Source organism: Dermacentor albipictus, chromosome 6 (genome assembly GCF_038994185.2).
Source record: "Dermacentor albipictus isolate Rhodes 1998 colony chromosome 6, USDA_Dalb.pri_finalv2, whole genome shotgun sequence".
Classification (NCBI taxonomy): domain Eukaryota; kingdom Metazoa; phylum Arthropoda; class Arachnida; order Ixodida; family Ixodidae; genus Dermacentor; species Dermacentor albipictus.
In genome coordinates this window covers 73,422,408-73,443,923 of record NC_091826.1, presented here as the reverse complement: position 1 = coordinate 73,443,923, position 21,516 = coordinate 73,422,408, and the positions used below count along the sequence as shown (strand labels likewise).

Here is a 21,516-nt window from a genome sequence, read left to right as displayed (position 1 = left end):
TGTGAACCACTAGGGGATGAGCTGACTTTTTTTTTTCTGACAACACTTAAACTCGCTAACCTAAATAGATACCATCAGCGTGCATGAGGAATGGTCATGAAAGAAAAGTCCGCCTCCATTCCACCCTGTACAGTGAAGCTGGTGTCTATGTTAGACAGGTACCGTCACCCCACCAGACGTTAAACAGCGTTGCGCAAGCACCACCACCACCACAGGCGTCGTGCGTCACGCGGGCACGCGCATGCGCGGAAGTGCAGCATACATCATCATTCTTCTAGGCCATCCGCCAATCGCAACTGCCTTATTGAACAAAATTTATGTTTAAAAGCAAATAGCGTCGGAGAATGCGTAAGGTATGACTTATGCACAAGCTGCAGACACTGTAGCTTCGCTTTGTAATATGAATATACAAGAAAACAATGTTGTTACCCGTGAGCTGAAAGACAATGCCCTTTTGGATCTGCCGTTTGAGGTCCATCGTCATTCGTCTTCATTCTTGCAGTTATTGGACTAATTGAATTTCTCGAAGTATACTGTGTCAAAAAACTCGGACGACTTGTACGCAACCTGCAGACATGACACCATCAAATTGTAATTCGAGTATACGAGAAAATAATATAGCTGTGTTACGTGAAAACACCGACACAAACCCTTTTTGAGTTTGAGGTTTTTTTTCGTTAGCACGCCACGAAAAATTTCGAGCAACTGTAGGATAGCAGTTACGCCGCAAAAAGAAGCACAAGGGATGATAGTCACTGCCTGTATCTGCGTGACCTGAGTATTTGTAGCGGTGTGCGCTGGGGGGGGGGGGGCAGGGGGGAAGGGGTAGAGGGGTCACGTATGCATTCCCGAAGCGATCAGCTTAGCAGACGCTATTTGAACTGGTTGTTTCTGGATAATCCAGTCGCTAGGTGTTAAATGTTATGTTACTACCACTACGCTATGTGGACAATACAGTAACACTGTGGCTATGTGGCTTCCAGAAGGTTGGAAACGGCCGAAAGCCAGTGACTTCAAGCCGCTGCCAGCAAACTACACACCAGCCGACTACTTTTTGGATGACGTTGAGCCCACGCCGCCATTCCAAAGGGTCATAGCTTGTGGTTCATTCAAGGTAACCAGTAACCTGCACGAGGCTGATGTTCCTCCTGCTGGACTCATCGCCTTTGACAGGATCACTTGGCACCTTGAGAAGGACAGAACGCCTGTCGTCACTCTTATATGGATTTGGCCGGGGGCGCACATGACAAATGGAAAAGGTGCGTAATGTCTGTGAACGCAATTCACGAACACACGGAGACGTGGCTTCAGAATAGTCAGCAGGAAGGTTAGTGCTGGTCACAGAAGCAACACCGGTTTTCGCTTGCTTTCTTTTTTCTTTTGCGCGTAACTAGCGTCGAGGACACTGAGGTTGTGACGAAAGTCGCGAATAATGCAAGCCAAGATATTGCCGAATATTTTAAAGATGTTAATTGCTAGTGAGCGAAGTGTCGCCTTGCTTTCTTATTTAGTGTTCACAATGGTGCCCTGCCGGAAAAAAAACACACAAGAAATGCCTATGAACAACGCACACGTAGTTGACTTTTTTTGCATCGCATTGATTAGCATTATGCTGTAGGCATCAAAAATGTATTCCCTTTGTTTGGAAGTCTCGGCTTTTGTTTGTGCTCGGCATACGAGGAGAACACCCTGGCATCGTTTTGATGATTCTGAAGATGTTTTCATAACCAATATTTTGTTCTTCCATACACCTTCATTGTCAACAATGGCAATCGTATGCTGGGTATTTAAGCCGCAGTTACTCTATAGCAAAATCTTCCTTAAAACTTTTACTCTATCAATCCCTCAAACGCAAAATACCTGAATATGCATGCTCGGTGTGGGATCCCGGTCTTTAGTCTCTCATTCAAACTTTGTATACGGTGCAAAATCTAAGCGCAAGATTCGTACTTCACAGCTACTCTTGTCTGTCTAGTGTGTCTGCCATTAAAACTAGTTTCAACCTGCCTTTCTTCCTTTACGAAAGAAAGTGTTTCGCTTAGCACTCTCTAAGAAAAATTATCATCATTGCCATCTTAAAGAAGACCTTAAATATGAGCCAGAGTACAATTCATCCCGTAGAGACCACCTGCATGAAGTAGGCGTCTCGTTTTCTCGGACTAACTGATGTTTTTACTCATTCATTCCTAAGACAAGTAACGATTGGAACCACCTGTTCACTTCAAATGGAGCAATTACCGACACTTACTTGTTTAAATCTGCTATTGAAGATCTTGTTTATTTTCAGTAATCTGCATTTTGCTGCAGCATAGTTACCTTTTCCTGTTTTTGTTTTCTGTATTGCAGCATTTCTGTGTTATAGACATTCATTTTTCGTGCATTCCACTCGGTGTTTAAATAAATAAATAAATAAATAAATAAATAAATAAATAAATAAATAATGCAAACGAATGTACTTTCATAAGTTAGGCTTTCCATGGCGTAGCGTGTTCATAGAAAGTGAGAATACTAGCTCGCGGTGGCCTGTCTGTAATTCTGCCAAATACGTCGCAAAAGTGGGACGCCGTAATGACACTGTAGTTCGAAATTTGTCAGCTATTGGGCCGAATGCAACCGCCAAAAAGTAAGTTCTACTCCTCATAGTTTATCGCTCGTTCTTTTTCTGTAATGAAATTTTGATAATTGAACACATTTTGCACTTTTGAAGCCATTTGCTATATTAAGTTTGCCCTTTGCTACTGCTTATCCACTACCACAAGAATGGCTGGGTAGAGTTCCAGTGTCTAATATATTGGACATCATGCTGTGCGAAAACAGCCGATAATTGTGAAATACTATAAAGTTCACTTTTTGTCTCTGTAACGTAAACATAAATTTCTGAAAAGCTCACAAAAATCTGTAAACTTTAATACACCTCGGAACTCAGGAGGTTATTTAAACAGTTAACTAACTTTGGCTAATTAACTCAAACTAATTACGTAAGGGCACATACTACAATTTGCGAATTGTAGCTGGCCATTTGGACAGTCATATTCGCTTAGAATGAATTCTGTTGATTACAGTAGTTTTGAGATGAGAGTTCCGAAAATTTGAAGCGAAAGCAGAATCATAATTAGTTTTATTGGCATGATTAGAAATATTACAAGATGATAATATGCAACAATGCACTAGTGTTCCAGTAACTTTTCTGTTCCATAACATTAAAAAACGTTTTGTGATAAAGGTGAGTGGAATAACAGTGTTTTTCTTACCGCCAGATTGACTGGGCTCATCTGAAAAATAGTGCTAGTTTAAAAATTCGTTATAAGCGTATGTGCCTAGTGAAATCCCTAGCTTCAATTGTTCTATGGCTATATGTGCGGTAATGTAATTAGTCGACTGGTAGATTAGTGAAAACGTGTCAATTTGTCTACAGCACTATTTTCTTCAATGTAAGCAATGCCCAATGCGAGTAATCCAGCTGGATAAGTCGATTTGTTCTGCAGGCCACAAGCGATTCTCGAAAACCTATGTTAGTGTTAAGATAAAGCGCCTGCTATCACACGCAACGCTAGCTGCGTGGGGATAGCGTCGCGCTGCTTATCTCGGAGTCGCGGGTTGAATGCGGCTAGCGCCGGTCACAGAGTCATCCTTAGAGGGATCTAATAGAGTGAACGTGTCGGCTAGTTGATTGAACGTCTTGATCTAGGGAACAGCGCGAAAGGCGAGGACGCAGAAGATGCACACGAGAGCCGCACGTAGCGCTAACAACTGTATTTACTGAGATGAAGGACGTACATGTAAATACGCTATTTATTTATTTATTTATTTATGATACCCTCAAGGTCAGCAGACATTACAGAGGGGAGTGGTACAAAACATACAACAACAATATTTTAACCACAAGAAGCAGCACAATGTTTCTAATTATGCCATAGTAGTTATGAAGAGGCAAAATACATGTTACAAAAAATACTATGTATATACAAAGAAGCAGTCCAGTTTGTCTAATTATACAGTAATATCTATAAAGAGGAAGACAAAAATAAGATGTTACAGAGCATTGGTTAATGAGGTCAGAAATTTTTCATGATCTGAAATTGTTACTACCAATTTGGGAAGGCAATTGCAATCATTTGATGTGCGTGGTATGTAGGAATGTTTCTGTTTTACACAACGGAATGCCAACTTTATGAGCATGATCCAAACGGTGCGAAACGTCATGGGGAGGAAATATTAGCAAATCACGCAGGTAGGGATGATGATACAGTTTGTGAAAAAGGCTTAAGCGAAGCATCGCACGTCGAGAAGCAAGCGTAGGTAGATTAAGGTTAGCTTTCATTACCGTGATGCCCGTGATTCGACTGTAATTAGAGAGTGTAAAACAGACCGAATTATTTTGCACCATTTCAAGCGTATGTACCAAAGTATTTTAATGTGGATTCCAAACTGAAGCGGCATATTCTAACTTAGGGCGAATGGGTGTTTTATATAGCATTAGTTTGAGATACGAAGGTGATTTTGCAAAGTTACGACGAAGATATCCGAGCATGCGATTAGCTTTGCAGACAACATGAGAAATGTGAGTATCTCATGTTAAATTGCTACTGATGTGAACTCCGAGGTACTTATATGAAAATACGCTGTCGAGTAGTGAATTGTTTAAGTGATAAGTTGGTAAACTAGTGATGTTTCAGACACTCGCATGAATTTCCATTTTTTAATGTTTAGTTCCATAACGTCATGACTGCGTTAATGTCAGCTTGAAGAAGAGTGGCGTCATTCGAACTTGTCACATGGCAGATTGCAAGATTGAATATATTATGGTGGAAGTAATCTTAGGTCGGCAAAGGTCATGTCAGAGGAGCGTTTACCTGCTAAACCTGTACAGTAGCCCCCGGGACACGAAGCAGAGTTTCAAATCTCTCTTGACCAAGGCAACCAATCTGGCTAAGGATGCACCGTTGCTTATTGGAGGGGACTTCAATGCATTATATCATGTGTGGAAGTACGCTTATAGCACTATTAAGGGGGAGAGACTATGGCAGCAGGCACTAGACTTGAATTTAACTCTGATTACAGACCCCTCGTATCCCACCAGATGTGGCACGTCGACATGTAGAGATTCGACACCTGATCTCACTTTTGTTCGGGGGGTGGTGGATTCGTCCTGGTCCAATTCTAATATAGATTTTGGTAGCGATCATTACATACTTATGATTACTTTGGTAGTGGCTAACAAAAAGGAGCGCACATTCAGGATGGTTGACTGGGATGCATTTAGGAAAAGAAGAGAGCAGAGAATCGATGATGAGGGAAATGAGTTGACCTTGGAACAGTGGACTAGTCAGCTTAAAAGTGACGTTGAGGCGTCCACTAAAGAGGTTAAGACCGATATTGACACGGAACACATGGATAGTCGCCTGGCACATTTGTTGGAAGCAAAGCAGTCGATGTTAGCGCGATGGAAGGGTCAGAGATTAACTCTTTCGTTACCACGCCTATTCAAATCGATCACCGGTGATCGATGCTTTAAACGGCCGATTTCGACATGTTGGAATCGTTTCTCGTGCAGCTAGCGCCACCCAGTGGTTAGTCTAGGCAGTGCACTTGTAGAACCAGTTTAAATTTTCCCGCTCTGGCAACGTTCTGATTTTTGATGCGCCTTTTTGAGAACTAATGTGCGCGTGTTGTTGCAAAAGGGGGCGTGGCGGCCGCGCTTGAGAAAAAATACTGCCACTCGTGGTAATTCAGCATTAGCGTCAAATTTTTGTGATCAAAAGGCTCCCAGCAAGTCAAATATTGAATCATATTGTCGGCTTTGTTATCTGGCGGCGTTGAGTGGGGATAATTACCCGAAAATGACGCCAGCTATGCACTAGTGAGCTTTGACTTGGAGTCCGGGTGGTTTTATTCCACGAAAACGCATTCCTGAAGGTCCGCCGCATGTCCAACATGTATACCTAGCCTTTACAGCCAGTTTGCAGCAGTTTTGGTTTCGCTTCTCTTGTTAAATCCGCCAGAGGGCCGCATCCGGTGTTACTATCGCAACAACGCCAGTCGCTCCGGTCTCTGCCATGGCGTCGTCGTCGGACGCAACTGCGCCGCGCGGAAAGCGTTCTGCTCGAAAGTATTCTTCACCCGCACCTGATTTTAGTGACGAGGATTCGAGCTTCGAGTCCGAAGATGACAGTACTTCTGCTTCAAGCTCTGACGGCGACGATGTTTCGAGTCAGCCCGGGACATCCGCAGCTGCTCACCGGTGAGTTACCTTTACGGCCTTGAGCAGTCACCGGCGTCGCGCGCGCTTATCTGCCGACCTTTGTGCACAAGCTTAGAGCTATTCTTGCTATCTGCAGGGTCCGTACGTCGCTAGGCCAGGATGTGCTGCCACCGGCTGTGAAGAAACTTCAGTTCACGCCAACAAGGCCGCCCGGAGCACATCTCGGCCCAGCACTTCGGAGCAGCGCAAGACGCTTTACAACGGCGCGCGATTTTTTCCTCCTGTTCTTCACCGCAGAAGTAATAAATACTATCTGCAAGAACACGAATAAATATGCTTGGATGCATATTTTGGAGCTTCCAAGCTATGCTGAAAGAGATGGGTCGTGGAAGGAAGTGACTCCCGACGAACTAGTGAAGTTCATTGGACTGCTCATTTATATGGGCATTGTGAACGTGCCACGCATCCACCTTTACTGGAATACCAGTAGGCTTTTTTCAGGGCTTCTTCCTCGGAACGTTATGCCAAGGAGACGGTTTTCTGCACTTCTGCGCTTCCTAAGTGTCACTGATCCGGAGGCGACTACTGTAGCTACGCACGGCAGGCTGCACCGCGTATTGTGGCTTCTGCAACACGTGAACACTACATCAGCAGAACTTTTTCAACCTGCGCGGAACCTCTCTGTGGATGAAAGAATGGTCAAATCGAAAGGAAGATCGGGTATTCGGCAATACATGCGGGACAAAATTGTAAAGTGGGGATATAAATTGTGGGTGCTTGCTGATTCGCAGACTGGCTATTCCGTTCAATTTTATGTGTACGCAGGCAAACGGGAAACAGCTAGTGCAAGTGGACTAGCATTTGATGTGGTGACACAACTGTGCGATAAATACCTCAATCAAGGATATGTTATCTACATGGACAACTTTTACACATCTGCGTCTCTCTTTGCTCACCTGCTAAATCGCAAAACCCTTGCTTGTGGCACGACACGTAAAGATCGTCGGTGCTTCCCATCTGAATTGAAGGACGTGTCATGGGAGAAAAAGGCAAAGAGAGGTGATGTTCGGTGGCTCCGACGGAACAACATCCTGTATTTGCAATGGAAGGACAGGAAGGTTGTTCACATGATGTCAACAGCGCACACTGCCAACAGGCATGTTACAGCCACAAGGAAAGAGAGAAGAGGTGGCGTGTGGACTATCATCCCAATCGAAAAGCCGGTGCTGATTGACGACTATAATTCCGGGATGCTTGGAGTTGATAAGTCCGATCAGCTGATTGCATCCTATAACGTTTTGATGAAGTGCGTGAGGTGGTGGAAGACGCTCTTCTTTCATTGTATTGACATGGCTGTTGTGAATAGCTTCATTCTTTTTCAAGAGCACCGCCAGCAACACCTCCCAACACCGGAATTGCAGAGGAGCGCCCACTTCGACCAACTTTCTTTTCGGATGGAGCTCACCCAACAGCTGCTCGAGCTTGATGATGAAGAGGTTCCCAGAGTACATCCTGTCCCAAAAGAAGTGCCGCACCATCCGCAAAAGATGCCGAAAAGGCGAAACTGCAGGATGTGCTATCAGGAACGCAAAATCGAACAAAAGACAAACGTTTTCTGCGAAAACTGCGAAGTGCACCTGTGCCTCACGAAAACGCGCAACTGCTTCACCGCATGGCACGAGCGCTGAAGCTGTTCCCGGTCTTTAGTTTTTTTTATGTAGCTGAAGAACGGCGCGGTACAGAGAATTAATTTTTTTAGACAGTATTCCTGAGTCATTGATCTTCAAAATGTATATTCTAAATTTTCTTTCTTAATAATGTGTATGTAGATATTGTGCTTTTTCTTTCTTGTTTTTATCAACTCGCCACAAAAATGGCACTTTTCCGAATTTTTTGTATGTTCCCTAATAAATTGTTTGCTTTGTAACTTATGTTTTTGGAAAGAGCATTTCATTATGTGCAATTTGGCATGCTGCAACGTGTTCTGGAATATTATTTGTACTGGCAAAAAAATTTCTTCCGAGACCTATGAAAAACGGCCATTTTCTCGCGGTAACGAAAGAGTTAAATAGAAGGCTTAGAAAGCGTATAGCAGTGGTTAATCAGGAAATTGAAGACCATTGTCGGGTACTGTGCAAGCAGCAATGGGATGAAGTGTGCAATTCTATTGATGGTCGCATTAAGAGGGGAGGCGCCTGGAGTTTGCTCAGACATTTACTAGATGAGACAAACACTAAGTCTAATCAGAGGACTGTGATAGGTAAGCTGGTCCATCAGGCGTGTAGGGACTCCACGGAGCAGGAGTTGCTAAAGGATTTGGCTCAGAGATACCTTCCGTTGGAGACCTGGCACGATACACCTGATGTGCTTTTGGAATATAGTGGAGACGAAAATGCAGCTATGGACGCGGAATTTACTGAAAGTGATATAAGGATGGCGCTGCAGAATCTTAATGGTCGATCGGCATCAGGGCCGGATGGCATTACGAATAAAATGCTGCGGAATTTAGACGATGGGTCAATTGAGTTCCTTACGCGGCAGATCAATTGCCTATGGAAGGAAGGCTCTTTCCCGGAAGAGTGGAAACTGGCAGCTACTGTTCTGATACCCAAACCGGGGAAGGCCATAGGGCTTGAAAATCTCAGACCCATTTCCCTGACGTCGTGTTTGGGAAAAGTCGCTGAGCATGCCATTTTAAATAGGCTAACGCGTTATGTTGAGGGCAATGGGGTCTTTCCGCACTCGATGATAGGATTTCGACCCGGCCTCTCGACTCAGGATGCTATGATCAGGATTAAGCATCAGATCCTTGACCGGCGAACAAGGGATACTAAGGCACTAATTGGACTTGATGTGGAAAAAGCTTTCGATAAAATCCGACATTCTTTCATTATACGGGTGCTATCGGACTTGAATTTGGGGCAGCGGCTTTTCAATTTTGTCAAGGCTTTCCTTACGGATAGAAAGACATGTCTCAGGTTTGGGGAGATAAAATCGGAAGTCGTTAAATTGGGTTGCTGTGGTACTCCGCAGGGATCCGTACTCTCGCCTATGTTATTCAATCTGGCGATGTCGAAGTTGGCTAATAGACTGGACACTGTCCAGGATATTGGCTATTCTATCTACGCGGATGACATTACTATATGGAGTGTCGGTGGTAGTGATGGAGAGCTTGAGGCTAGGCTGCAGCAGGTGGTAACGCTTACGGAGGAGTATCTGGGTCTCATGGGGCTCAAGTGCTCCTCTAAAAAGTCGGAGTTGTTGATCTTCAAATCTAAGAAGCTAGGTCGTAGGTCGAGGGGTTGGGTACCGGACGTTGAGCCTTGCATTAGAATTCATACTAGGGAAGGGTCGGTGATACCCAAAGTTGAAGCAATCAGGGTCCTGGGTTTTGTACTTGAAGCGAACGGATCGAACATTAGAACCATTCAGCGTATTACCAAGAAAACGGAGGAGGCCATAAGACTTATAAGAAGGATCTCTAATAGGCATAGGGGTTTAGGAGAAGAAGGTGCAATGCGCTTAGTTCACGCATTTATTATGTGTCATTTCTCGTATGTGGCAGCTATGCTAAATTGGAATAGGGGGGAGAAAAATAAATTGGATGCATTAATCAGAAAAGCCATCAAGGCTGCGCTTGGTCTGCCTATGACTACGTCAAACGATATGTTGTTACGACTGGGTTTGCATAATACTTTAGATGAAATTGCTGAGGCTCAACGTTCCGCGCAGAGGGAGCGGTTGCTAGGTACACCGCCGGGTAGGTATATATTAGAGTCAATTGAAGAATCGGTGGCTGTGTCGCACGATAGGGTGCCCCTACACGAGTTGAACGTGAACCTTAGGGCAAATATCATGGTTCGTCCATTTCCGCGGAATGTGCACCCCGTGCACAATGTAGGGAGGCGGGTCGCGAGAGCTAGGGCTTTGTTACGAGAGGCAAAGGATCAGGAGGAGGAGTCTGCGTTTGTTGACGCCGCATGGATTAATGGTAAAAATGCTTATTCGGTGGTGGTAGTAGATGGCAAAGGGAGCGTTAGAAATGCTGCTTCCATTTATACCAAAGATCCAGGGGTTGCTGAACAGGTGGCTATTGCTCTAGCACTAATTGATTCTAGAAGAGTTTTGGTGTTTAGCGACTCGCGATCTGCGATTACAGCCTTCTCGAGAGGACTTGTTGCGGAACCGGCTAACAGACTGCTGCAGGGTAGGGATATCACTTCGCATACCGTTACTTGGTTCCCGGCGCACATGGGGACAGTGGAGGGAGCCCCGCGTAACCTCAACGAGGTGGCGCACAGGGAGGCACGAGGATTAGTGTGCCGTGTACTCCCTGAAGGGGCTGGATCTCCCGCTCCTGAGTACAGGGACCAACTGTTAACCTACAACGAAATCACCAAGCACTATTACTTAGGGCGCAGGGCATTCCCGTTGCCACATCCTAAATTAAATAGGCCGCAGGCGGTTACATTAAGGCTACTGCAGACACGGACGTACCCTAACCCTGTCATCATGAATAAAATTAATCCGGACTGCGGGGTTTCAGTCTATTGTAGTAAGTGTGGGGGTTTGCTCGATTTACAACACATGCTGTGGCGCTGCTTGGCGTTGGCCGGTGATGGTTCTCGAGGTGAACAGTGGTGGCAGCGAATGCTGCACAGTGAAGTGCTGGCGGACCAGCTCAGGGCTGTCCAGAGGGCCCGTGTGATAGCAGAGGGGCTCGGCCTCTCTGTACCGACGTGGGAGTGGCCCGCATCAGTCCCAGACTGATCCCTCAGGACCTCAATAAAGTTCTTCATACCATACCATTTGCCGAGAGGCTTTTGCCACTTCGTCCTCTTCACCGTCGACGACCTTGTTCGCTTTTCCCACCGTAACAATATTTAGATAGTTTAGCCTTCTTGCACACGCGCAGAGTTTTTGTCAAGCCTGGATGACTCGAAAAAGTGGGAACGAGCTTTAAGAGGATGTTGCGGATTATGAGCGGTGTTTATATTCCACCAACGCGTCCACACACCGCACCTGTATGCCTGCATCCGAAATAGGCCAACTAAAGAAGAAAAAAATATAGGCGAGAAAAATCCAAAATGAAAGCAGCACTAGGGGTTCCCAGGTGGTCTCCCTCCCAAGTGCTGACCGAACCCAATGCTGCTTAGCTTCGGGGATCGGACGAGAACCGGCGTATTCAGCACGGTGTGGAAGATTTTTTTCTTTAATACATGGAAAAAAATGCTGAAGGTATATTACAAAGTGGACACAACTATGCACTTAAAACTCAGGCAAGCACACACATGCATCTAACAAGTGCATCCAGTCTGGCGGAGCTTCCTGCGCAGCGTACACACTTCTTACGTAAGCAACACTTTCGCGAAAGAAGGATTTTGTAGATCGCGTGCTTTCGGCATGGTGATCACACAGTCTACTTCTTGATAGGCTGTATAAACCAAGTCCTACGAACATGCCATAGGGAGGACCACCCGTAACCTTAAGCTGAAAGAAACCTAATTCAATATGGAGACACGTCAATGTTTTTTTTTTATGCGTCCGTTGGAGAATGTCCCAAAAAATACAGCGTCCCTACAGTCTATGAAACAGTGATTTATGGTTTCAGCCCGTGGACAGAGTCGGCAGTTTGTTGACCACGGCACAAAGCAACCTCTCGAATTCAAGCAAGTTTTAGCAGGGAGTGTTTCCGAATGTAATTTAAAGAAAAATGCTTTTATACTCCAGGAGGTACACACATTTTTTGGACGCGCTTAAGTAGATCTTGATAAGGTCGGCTTAAATAAGGTGCACGACACAAAGGGTCTGGGAAAATACAGTTCACCAGTGCTGCAGAAATTGCTTTTCGACTCGCAGTGAACACGTACTCCAGGCTGAATCTAACTTTTAAGAAAAGAAATGTATCAACAACCTCCTTGAGAAAGCCCCAAGGAGCCTGTGGGACATTTTTGGCATTTGATGACACTACTATATTAGGAACATAATGAACTAAACGGAGTTGCAACGTTTCAAGCAAAAACGGATGGTCACTGTCTCGAAAGAGAAACAGGAGAGAAACAGTTTGCTTGACGAAGAGGTGGACTAATCCTAGACCACCACGTTCAAAGGGGAGGAAAAGATTGTCACGCCGCATCGATTCACAACCGGAACTTCGAATAAACGTTGCAAATACGCGATGCAGTGCCTGAAGGCGGAGGCGAGAGCAATGCAGTACTTGCAGCACATACGTAAGACTGGAAGCTAAGAACACGTTGCACACTTCAGCACGAATGAACATTGACAAATTCCGCCCTTACCACGAATTCACTTTACGTTGAATTTTACCAACTTCTCCCGACTAATGAGCGTTGCTATTTCTATACTATGAGAGAGGCACACCTAAACACTGCAGATCATTTTTCAATTGAATGACTGCGTAATGCGATGACATTGTAGCCCATAATCCAAACCAAAAACCTGAACGTTTTTCAATGTTAACGTTTGCACCAGAAGCTGCACAAATTCTTCTGTAATTGCAAGAGCAGTCTTTACACTCTTTTTACTGGTATAAAAAAGGACACGTCGTCTGAATACGCAAGAACCCGAACCTCATTAGTCAGTAATTTGATGCCTTAGAAATTTTGTTCTTTCAGAATGCTCATGCAAAGTGGTTCTAAATACAAGCAGAACAAAAGCGATGACAAAGGGCATCCTTGTCGTACTGATGATACAAACCTAATCCCATCGGAGAGAGAGCCGTTCACTATCAGCCTCGTTGAGCCATTAGTAGAACCTATCCTAACACCTCTAAGAAGCAGGGATCCGATATTTATATGCTTTAGTACAGTAAACAGGAATGAGTGATTCACCCTGTCGAACGCATTAGCCAGGTCTAGCTGGACCATTGCCACCTGTCCAATCTCCTCAGCTACAAACTCTAGCACCGATCTCGCCACATGAATGTTCGTCTTTAAAAACCGGCCCCTGATACCACATTTTTGATGATCACCGACCACAGATCTTATTCCACCTTGCAAACGGTTAGCTAATAACTTTGCAAAAATTTTATAGTCCACATTGCATAAGGAGATAGGCCGATACCCGTGAACTTTTTGCAATTTAGTCTCAGCATCGCTTTTGGCTATACGGACGGTGTGTCTTTTTTACATTGTGGCGGTTAGGTGCCCTACTTCCAAGGCCTCACTGCACACCTGAAGTAATAATGGCGATAAGAGGGAACGAAAGCACTGATAAAATTCGGCAGTAAGTCCATCCGGGCCGGGCGTCTTGCCCTTCGCTAACGACTCGATGCATACAGTTGCCTCATTAATATCGATGTTTTCATTTGTATAATCACAATAATCCTGATTTAACTGGGGCAATAAAGATAACATTTTTTGGCAGCATCTGTATCCAATGGCTTATGGTCTCGAAATAGTTTTTGATAATGTTCGAAAAACGCTTTAGTTGTTAGAGTAGGCTCATTAACAATGATTCCACCATACCCTAAATCTAGTATTTGTTTAGACAGCGCGTGTCGGCGCTCATCACCAAGGGCCCTGCTGCAAGGCTGTTCTTCCAGGAAACGCTGCTCTCGCACACGCACTAGTGCACCCCTGTATTTTTCTGTGGTGAAAGTTTGCAACTGTGCTTTTGACCTTATGAATATCATCAATATATCGACCCGGATGTAGACATTCAAGCTCATGCAATTCACTCTGAAGTCTACATAATGCATTGTAATTATTCTTTTTTTTTTTCAGAGGCCAATATTGATGATTCTTCGATAGATGTCATTTTAGCTTCCTGTTTGAATATTTCCCACACAGCAAAGAGTGGGAAGTCTTTGCGGCATGACACATGAGCTATAAGCTCAGTAACACGATTTAGGAAACACCTACGCGAAAGTAATTGGTTATTAAACTTCCACAGCTCTCAGCACATACGCCGACTTTGGTAACGACGTCTATCAAACGATGCTGAGACTAGACAATGGTCACTTATAGATTGAGAGAGATAATTTAATTGAAAGAAGGCAGAGAGGTCGGCCTGAGCTAAGGCGCTCTAGTCTGCTACAGTGCACAGGGGGAGAGGGAACGGGGACATAAGGTGTGATGAGGGATGATTATGACATGGCAAGAGGGATGCGCAAAGGTTAAAACAAGTCACTGTTCTAGCTCAAATTTTGCAGAAAGATCGAATTTTGGAGTCTACTTCGTTTAGCATAATATGTGACACAGTTAATTGCGTGGTTTCTAAGCAAAAAGTGCAAATTTGCCTGCACTTATGGGAATGCGAGCAGCTGCCGCGACGGCTCAAGCGTAAACTTGTTTCGCCGCCTGCCGGCAACTGCCGAAAGCAGCGTCAGGAAGGGCGGTCGCGTGTTGTCCGCTCCTCTGTTCCATCCATTCCTTTAAATATATTCTATGACTGATGAATCAAAGCCGACACACTTAAAAGTTAGATTTAGTGTGAAATACGGACTAACGGCTGGCACATGACATGAAGAGGCCAAATTCACCAGTGAAATCAATCGTCACTTACAGCGCATATATAGACGAGGGACAAAAAAGGGCTACCAAGACAATGTCCAATGACAAAGACATTGTCCCTCGTCTATGTATGCGCTGTAAGTGACGATTGATACCATGGAATACCAACTAGCCCGTACCCAAACCTTGCTTCACCAGTGAAGTCGATGCATTTAACATCGTACTGAACTCGAGAGAAATCTGCAGCTAAATAAAAAGAAAAGCATCGCATTTGGCAGGAAATCCCATATTATGTATTGCGGCCCATCTGCCCTTTTCACCGGATACTAATGGAGAGGTCTTGCTTTTGTCAAGAAATTTGTTCCGAAATTCGCCCGCAGCAACCGGATACGAAACTGAAACGCGCTCGAAGCGTTGTCAACAGCCTACCGTCAGTGCATCACGAGACGGTCGTATTCCTTTCTCTATGAGACGGTGCGATGTTTCCGTTTGTGGATGGCTTGCGCAGGGACGCTCCAGGCGCTAGCGCCAGTTTTATTCTGAAGTATAGATGCTAGATATTCACGAACTCGTGAAGTAAATCGTTGAAGCGTGGGCCACAACCCTGGTCGTAAACTTCGAGGTATCGTCGCAAAAAGTGCGGAATGTTGGACGCAGTGGACAGCGCACGGACGACGCCGTGTTGTGCATCGACGTTCCAGTATGACTGAGTGTCGACGAGGCAATTATGTGAATAAATTTCCATCCCGTGGAGGTAACGTATGCACGTTTCATTTTTCCATTTAACGATTGCAAGAAACCGAGGCATGTTACTTCTTTAATATCGAAGTCAAGTGCGCGATATATTTTGGCCACATTATTTTCTTGCCTTGAACTCGCGTAATATGGCAAAGTACGGCATATCCTTAAAAAGTCGGAAAGGGCGTAATTCATGCGTTCATCCTGAACTAACCTGTAGAGCCGTAACTTGAAGGATAACGATAGCTTAAGGAAGCTGCAGACCGGACAGTTAAACGAGAAAATTACACTGACTTGTGTAGAACAAATAACCATTTGTATATGATGAAGATGTTGGCACGCAAACGAAACATTTAGCGAAGAACAACAATGTTTCGTCTTCGTGCTGCTTTATTTGTTATCTTAGTGTAACGTAAAAGGTAGGAAATAAATTTGCAGGTGTAGGGGGAGACCTTGATTATCAAGTAGGGTGATGATGGGCATAATTACTTCTAGAAATAGGACTCTAACTTGTCAAATGGAATGTCAGCACATGTATTTTGCCGTAAGCGCTGGCAAATAGTCTACATTTTAAGCCTATACATATTTTGCTGCAATTGCACCTGTAGCAGTAGTATAATAGCTGTGGGTTGGAACGCTGGGCTAGCATTAATTCAAAAATTTGGGAATAGTATGTATTAACAAGGCTTGTTGCTGGGCTAGATGCAATATTTCTTTTGACCTATTGACCTTAATCTTGCAAATTGTGCATTTGTAGACCATATGCTAAGCATTGAGTGTCGTGCCTCCTCTTTGTTTTTATTTTTTCTCAGATCTCTGCTACTGCAAGCATCTCTTATTTTCATTACTGTCTGCAGTTTACGAGTATGCATTGTAGGACTGTATTATTTGTTTTTCCGTCGACTTCTCTTTCTTCATTTAGTTTTTCTTATAGTTTTTGCCCTTTCATTCTCTCTAACTTCTGTACACGGCTGTATTCACAAGAAGCCTGGTGTCAGGATTATTCAACACTGCCAACTATCACAGTAAACGATCTTCCTTTGTGTACACAGTTAGAGGGACCCTGCAACGCTGTTTTCAATTCACCATATTTGCTCTAGATGTATCCTCATCCTGTAATAGAACATGGGGCAAAAGAAATTATCAAAATTGCCCCACACAAACCCAAGTTATCCCTCAGAGAAAATTCAATATACAAACAAGATTAGAGTTGCCCTCCACTCCAATTTTTGCAGCTTTAAGCTACACATTTCACTCTTCCATGACGTCATATGGTGCTACCCAATAGCAGCAGCGTGTTAGGAGAAGTTGGTGCATTACAGGCACACCAGGTTCCTTCCTCCCTCCCTTCCGAAATTTCTGTTTACTAGAATGCTGTCTGCCCATCATCCTCTTCTCCCTCCTTACCTCGGCTCGTACCCGTTCGCATCTCCCCTGTCAACAGCACACACTTAAATGTGTGCCATCTCCTTCGAAAAAACTCGCTGTGCCACTGGCGGGAGTAACACGATGAAGGTGGTGTGTCCTTGAAAAGTAGGCAAGTGTAATCAATATGTTCTTTCCACACTAACTTTTGGAGCCATAACTTGGATGATAAAAGATATTTTAAAGAAGCTCAAAGCTACGCACACAGTAATAGAACAAAAAATAGCATGTCTTTCACCTTTGCCACCACACAGCCTGTGCTGCTTCTGCTGTCTTTCGTTAGTGAGTGACTTCTCTCCCAAGCTGCATTTTGTCTGTTTCTCTGTGCTGTGAAGCCTTTTCTCATTCAACACTCATGCATTCAAGAGAGGCTGTACAATCTGAACACTTCCCTTCCCGCAGTTCATCTGATAATATCTGTGCACCTTTACTAGTGTGTTGTTCCTTGCCTGGTATTCTAGCTGTTGCTGCAGATGCAGCTCTGCTCAATTCATTTGTCTTTCTTGTGCCATATGATGGCAAGGTATTGAGTGCTAGATGATGGAGAGTATGGCTCGTAAGGATACTTGTGTATGTATAAAGATGTGCTTCCATTGACTTGTCCATTCACAATATGTCGTTTGCGTCTGAACATGTACACCGAGGACATGTGTGGCCACTATTTAGCTGCACACTTGTGCTATTCACTGTACATTGTTCCGTTTTGTACTGGCTTTCATTCTGCACCTAACTGCACAGTCTTTTGTGCTGTTGACATGCTGTGTACTATTTGTCCAGGGTCAACGAAAACCAGTGCCACATCGCTGTTCACCATCGTGGGGAAGATGCCTTTGTGCAAGCTGTGCAGCTCTGCTGTGAAGAGCTGTTTCAACATCACAGGACACCTACAGACACATACAGGCGAGAAGCTATACTGTTGTCAGCACTGTCTGCATGCCTTTGGAGACCCAAGCAGACTTTGCAGCCTCGCACTTAATCATCACTACTGACAGACGCTCAACTACTTCAGTGGTAGCTGGAAAATTTAAATGCAAGATTAACTGCTGCAACATACGTGCATGCATGCATAGGTGATAATCCAGCCTAGGGAGCAAAACTATGTGAAACATTTTTTCACAGATGTGTTCCGATCTGACAAGTGGTACATCAAAGAGAGAGAAGCCGTATAAGTTCTTACATTCTCCAGAAGTATCGGAGTTGCTGGCTTGCGGCTTCGTTCAAACGCAACAGCTGTTGCTGCTGAATTCAAATGCAATCATAGCTGGTTGGTTTAGTGGCAGCTCCCATGCAGGCTGTGCTGCAGCCACACTGTTAGCTTTCACTGCCAGATCACAAAAACTTCTAGCTGACCTTCTATGTAGAGCACGTATAACAGTATGTGAGAAACAAAAATTCTGAAACACTGGTTAAAAAAAAATAGTCACATAAAAATTGCTTTCATTTGATTGAGGGATATGCACAGTAACATCTATGGCCAAGAATCATTGTTAATCCAAGGACGTGAGATCGTTCCCCACCTGCGGGAAGTTGTTTCTTCATCCACTTTCATTGCCAATAATTTATCATTTCTTTAATTCAATTAGTATGCACAAGTAATTTCCCCTATTCCTTGGTGTCTTTGTTTCTTGACTTCCCATGTATACTTAGAAATCTGGCAAATTAAGATGTGGCAGATCTAGGAAAAAATCAAATGTCTAGCAGACGTTATGTCTGATGATAGAACATTTCAAGTCCGTCTAGGAACAGCGTTTTTATGCAAATTCGTCCAGGAAGAAGGTGTGCCTCAGGGATGTATACTAAGTACAACTTTGTTTGTTGTGAAAATGAACTCCGTAAATAGAATAACTCCATCTTCTCTCATGCATTCATTATATGTTGATGGTCTCCAAATTGCATGCCGAGGATCGAACATAGTAACCTGCAAACAAGTTCAAATCACATTAAAGAAACTCACAAAACAGGCAGCCAAAAACGTCTTTCGTTTCTCCACTGAAAGAACTGTCGCTGCTGTCTTTTCCCAAAAAAGGCGCTTATATGCAGACCCTGTCCCAAAGATGCACCAATGTGCCCTACCACTTAAATAGAAACACAAGTTTCTTGGCATTATTTTTGATAAGAAGCAAAACTTTCTAGCACACATGAACAGTTTGAAAATTAAAGAAACAATTCACTGAATGTACTTGTCAAGAAAACACTAGGGCTCTGACCAGAAATGCCTTCTGCATATATGCTGGTTATTGGTATGCAGCAAAATAGACTGCGGTTGTGTAGTCTATGGGTCAGCCAGACAGTCCTACCTAAGGCCACTAGATCCAGTACCTAATCTAGTATTACGCTTAGCAGCTGGCACCTACAGAACTTCCCCTGTTCCTAGTGTATGCAGAAGCTAACGAGCCATCTCTTGCACAAAGAAGAATACTACTCATGCTTATTTATGCTCTCAGCGTTCGATCATCACCAGGACATATATGCTACGACATTGTCACATGCTGTAAACACGATTACACTATGCGAAGGAACCACATGCCATCAAACCTCTCATACTTCGGTATGAAAAAAAGTGTCGCGAGTGCGATATCCCAAAAGAGGCACTTCATGTTGTAGATAAGCCATCCAGGTTAGCCCCCTGGTGCAACTTTACATGATTTCTAGATTTGTCACTGACACACCTTAGGAAGCAGGATTTATTTATTTACAGTACCCTCAGAGTAAATATACATTATAGAGGGGAGAGACTACATAAAGGAGGTAAAAAATGATGTACAGGAAAGGCACAGTATAAATAAAAATAGAAAATTATACTAGCTCACTAATTTACACAAAAAATAGTAGCCCTAGTTCATCATAGAAATCTCATCATACACTTCAATATACAAGTTGGGGATAATAGTTAAATACATACATAGTTAATTTGCAAAAATAGTACTTATACAATGACTAGTCACATGATATATTGAACGCAAGTTTTATGATTTACATGTAGGTAACTAAAGCATTTCTAAATTGAACAGTATTACTTATACTAACAATAGATCCTGGCAGACCGTTCCATTCGTTGCATGTTTTAGGTAAAAATGATTGCGAATGTGTTAGAATGTTAGAGCGAGGAACATGTACCTTAGGCGTATGATCTCTACGTGAGGAGATGAATGGTGCTAGATTAATCCATGCTGACCGAAGCGCAGCATGCTGGTAGTAAATCTTATGAAATAAGCATAGGCGCGATTGTTTCCTGCGAGTTAATAGCGAAGGTAGGTTCAGAGTAGTCTTCATTTGTGTTACGCTTGCCGTACGATGGTAATTAGCTAGTATAAACTGAGCGGAGCGATTCTGGACACTTTCAAGGCAGTTAACTGAGATGACATGATGTGGGTCCCATACTGATGATGCATATTCCAACTGTGGACAGACATACGTCGTGTATAACAAATGTTTGAGTGATAATGGTGCGAGCGAGAAGTTTCTGCAAAGATATCCAAGTGTGCGATTAGCTTTGCTCGTTATAAAGTCGACATGGTACTTCCAGGATAAGTTATAGGTTATATGGACGCCCAGATATTTGTAATTTCTTACGCTCTCTAAAGGAATGTTATCAAGTAAATAGGCAGGACAAGCTTCATTAGTACGGGATATTCGCATTGATTTACATTTCTTGACGTTAAGCTGCATGTGCCATTTTATAGTCCAGTTATGCAGCGTGTTTAAATCATCCTGAAGAGATGAAATATTAGTGTCATTAGTAATTTTATGATAGATTACGCAGTCATCTGCAAAAAGACAAATTTTAGACGAAATGTTATCAGGTAGATCGTTAATGTAGATTAAAAACAACAGTGGCCCAAGCACAGACCCTTGTGGAACAGCTGAGATACAGCACAGGAGCACATAATACAAGAGTTCCGCATATTACAAGAAACATGCAAAGACACACGATTATGTGGGAAGCAGTATCATATCGGGAACCTGGGAACAGGCTGTTAGACTCCTGTCATTCGTTTCTGTTTTCACAGCCGAATGTTATGCTCTGTGGATGGCAGTACAAGTAGTTGTATCTAGAAAACACAAAAAAGCAGACATTTTCACTGTCTTCCTAAGCGCTCTTGAAACCCTCAGTTTAAAATCCGAGCAAGAATGTCACATCGGCAACATCCTACACACACTATCATGCATAAACCAAACCACTCAATTCGTTTCTGCTGGGTCCCAAGTCACGTTGGGGTCCCTGGAAATAAAAGGCAGATATATGTACTGCTAATGCAGAACTGTATCTAAAATAAAGGCACTCTGAGGGAAAGGGTTCAAGCTATTTGCAGAGCACTTAATAACAAATGGCAGTGCCAGTGGAACTTGGAACAACAAATAAAAAAAAAGCTAATAAAACCGGTGCTAGGTGAATGGAAAACCTGCTTTCACCAAGAACGCTGTACTGAGGTAATATTAGCCAGACGCCGAATAGGGCAGACACCTCACATACAATGATCTGCTCAGAAAGGAAGCACAGCTGATATGGGATAAATGTCAAGAACCACTTGCATTACTACGCATTCTATTTACATGCCCACATATCGAAAGACAGACACTTCCATGATCTATACGAATTGCATGTACCACTGCACCGCACTCTCATTTTGGAAGACCGTTCACTTGTTCGTTTTACAGATGAAATGAATTTTTTTG

General features: G+C 43.6%; 3 protein-coding genes and 1 pseudogene across 7 annotated transcripts in view; 3 read left to right on the top strand and 1 right to left on the bottom strand.

Annotated features, from left to right (window-relative positions):
- Positions 1-21,516, top strand: part of LOC139061195 (uncharacterized) — a 228,647-nt gene that overhangs the window by 106,876 nt on the left and 100,255 nt on the right. The gene's annotated exons all lie outside the window — the stretch shown is intronic.
- Positions 5,872-8,268, top strand: LOC139061194 (piggyBac transposable element-derived protein 4-like). Its single transcript, XM_070540840.1, has 2 exons — positions 5,872-6,241; positions 6,339-8,268. The coding sequence occupies exons 1-2, from the start codon at positions 6,057-6,059 to the stop codon at positions 7,888-7,890; spliced, it is 1,737 nt and encodes a 578-aa protein (XP_070396941.1). The 5' UTR covers positions 5,872-6,056; the 3' UTR covers positions 7,891-8,268.
- Positions 11,291-11,409, bottom strand: LOC139047145 (5S ribosomal RNA; annotated as a pseudogene).
- LOC139061196 (uncharacterized) overlaps positions 15,416-21,516 on the top strand; it is a 67,981-nt gene continuing 61,880 nt past the window's right edge. For 4 of the 5 annotated variants that reach the window (XM_070540844.1, XM_070540846.1, XM_070540845.1 and 1 more), the window contains exons 1-2: positions 15,416-15,430; positions 17,617-17,739. The gene's annotated coding sequence lies outside the window, so the exon portion shown is untranslated. The remainder of the gene's footprint in view (positions 15,431-17,616; positions 17,740-21,516) is intronic. The other variant, XM_070540843.1, reaches the window with a different exon arrangement.

What these genes read in the sequence shown, in the direction of transcription:
- LOC139061194 (XM_070540840.1), top strand. Translation starts at nt 6,057, where the DNA reads ATGGCGTCGTCGTCGGACGCAACTGCGCCGCGCGGAAAGCGTTCTGCT. An exon ending in ACATCCGCAGCTGCTCACCG is followed by an intron (nt 6,242 to 6,338) that starts GTGAGTTACCTT and finishes TGCTATCTGCAG; the next exon opens with GGTCCGTACGTCGCTAGGCC.